Source organism: Sipha flava, unplaced genomic scaffold (assembly GCF_003268045.1).
Source record: "Sipha flava isolate LNK unplaced genomic scaffold, YSA_version1 34281_pilon_pilon, whole genome shotgun sequence".
NCBI classification, from domain to species: Eukaryota; Metazoa; Arthropoda; class Insecta; order Hemiptera; family Aphididae; genus Sipha; species Sipha flava.
Window position 1 is genome coordinate 5,655 of NW_020273034.1, and position 2,346 is coordinate 8,000.

At 22.3% G+C, this 2,346-nt stretch overlaps 1 protein-coding gene across 1 annotated transcript; it reads left to right on the forward strand.

The window, feature by feature from the left end:
- Positions 1–958: 958 nt before the first annotated feature.
- Positions 959–2,096, forward strand: LOC112687333 (myosuppressin; the record flags this gene model as incomplete). Its single annotated transcript, XM_025559979.1, is given in 2 exon segments — positions 959–1,184; positions 1,607–2,096. Coding segments are annotated over 2 exon segments (324 nt in total). The 3' UTR covers positions 1,708–2,096.
- Between the last annotated feature and the right edge of the window lie 250 nt (positions 2,097–2,346).

Below are 2,346 nucleotides of genomic sequence, written 5' to 3' on the forward strand. Positions count from 1 at the left end.
GGGTAAGATTAAACTGTACACATCATATATTAAATCAAATATACAGTTAGAAAAAACTTATAAGTAAACCTTTGTGAATGAAAATCAAATTATTTTCTTAATCCAAAGAAAGTTCTAGGCAAATATTAAAATATATATATATATATATTTATAATAAATAATCATTTATCATTATTATAAATGACATTTAAACGTTTACAAAAATATCTTACATAAATTAAATTAAATGTTTTGTATTTTTACAATAAAAATATATATAAATATTTGATTAAAACATTTTTTTTATAAAAACACTTTATTATTCAACATGTTACACGAAACAGGTTTAAAAAAAAGATTTTTTTTTTTGGAGAAAATAATGAATAATAGTTATTATAAGTGTATATATGAATTATAAATAATTATCATTGGTTGATCATGCGAAATTTTCGACACATTTTAGTGATTATCAGTAGCAGCACGATACGGGTTTTATTGATGAAGCTGCTCCATGACTAAAATGTTGTGGATAGGTTGTATTGCGTGACAGAAAAAATTAATACATAATTTGCACATTTATTATAAAATATTATTATGTATTATTTTATTTATACCCCTTAATTTTACTATTTAATCTGAATCTAAGACTTTAAATTGGGATGGGATGGCTCGATAAACGTAACAGCTTCATTGGAAAATAAATGTCATGCTGCCACTGGTTGTTATAACGCAACAAACAAGTCATAACTTTTATAACAATACCGATAATATCTTAAATATATATACTATCCATTTATCATATGTATATTTACTGTATTCATCACAACAAAATATTTTTATTTATTCACTGAAAATTGAAATTATGTAAGACAAAAGTATTTATTACAAACAAATATGTAGTGCTTTTTTTTTTCTGTTAATTGTATTTATAGAGATACCAAAAAAAAAAAAAAATCGTTTAATAATATTTATTTCACAGAAAATGACTACATATTTAACAATAATGATGAGCATACAGCTGTTACTGGTCGTAAACATGTACGATTGTCGGATAAACAACCTACCTACTCGGTGTATGCCAGGGCTGCTTGAAGACGCTCCACCTAAAGTGCGAGAAGCATGTTTGACTTTATCTACGATTCGCACTCTTTCGAATGCTATTGAAACATTTATTCAAGATAAACAATTTCCTATGCCTATGCCTTGTGAGTATATATTTATATCAATTTTTCAATTATCTAATTCAATATTATTTACACTTGTATAATAATACGAGTATGGTTAGAACTATTTTGTTTTATAATATTAAATTTGTTTACAATTGTACAGTGTATTTTAATAAAAATAAAATCTTAATCCATTTAGGTAATACAGTTTGTAAATTTAATTCGTTAGTCAATGTCATAGGCAAGTTTATGAGCAACTATGAGATTTAAAAATTTTAAATAAATTATAAAATCGAAAATTTTAATATTTTTGTACACACTATTAATACATTTTGTATTATTTTTGATATTATATATTTTTCTATATTATTATTGTTTTTATAAATATATAAAAAAAATTAAACTAGATACTACTCATAATTCATATCATATAAATAATACTTACTTGGTTATTTTTACAGATACTAGAATGTCCGATGGATTGGTTGATACAGCAATGCAAAATGATAAACGTCAAGACTTGGATCATGTATTTCTTAGATTTGGCCGCAGAAGACGTTAAATATGCATCTCTTAAAATATACTTAAGATAACTTCCTTCTTCTTCTCTTAGATCCTAAAAACTTTATTATATTTGTGTGTCATATATAATAAAAAATATTTAGTAATTGCTAATTAAAAAACGTAGAATACTATCTACACTATAAAAATGAGATACTACTTTAAGGTAAACATCTCCATAATTTGTTTATATTTATTTATTATTCGCATAACTTTTTTTTTAGTAGGATACCCAGCTATTTAGAATTTTAGTGTCAGTAAGATCAAAATTCTTGCGAACACACTTTTTAAGACTTAATTTATTTTTATTTTTAATTTATTATTTGTTTACCTACCTCGTTAGGATTGAATATCTGCTCATATTTACTTAAAATAACATACTAGTCTGCTGTATTTTATTCATTTGTTTATTTATTTTAGTAAGAAAACATCTTTTAAATATATATATATATATATAAATATATATATTTAAATATATATGTATATATTATTCTATAATTTATAATTATTAGGCCTTATTTGGTATACTATATAGATTGAATTACTGTTAACCATAATTATAATTATGATTATTATTATAAAACTTTAAATACATAAATATATATATATATATATATATATATATATATATATATATATA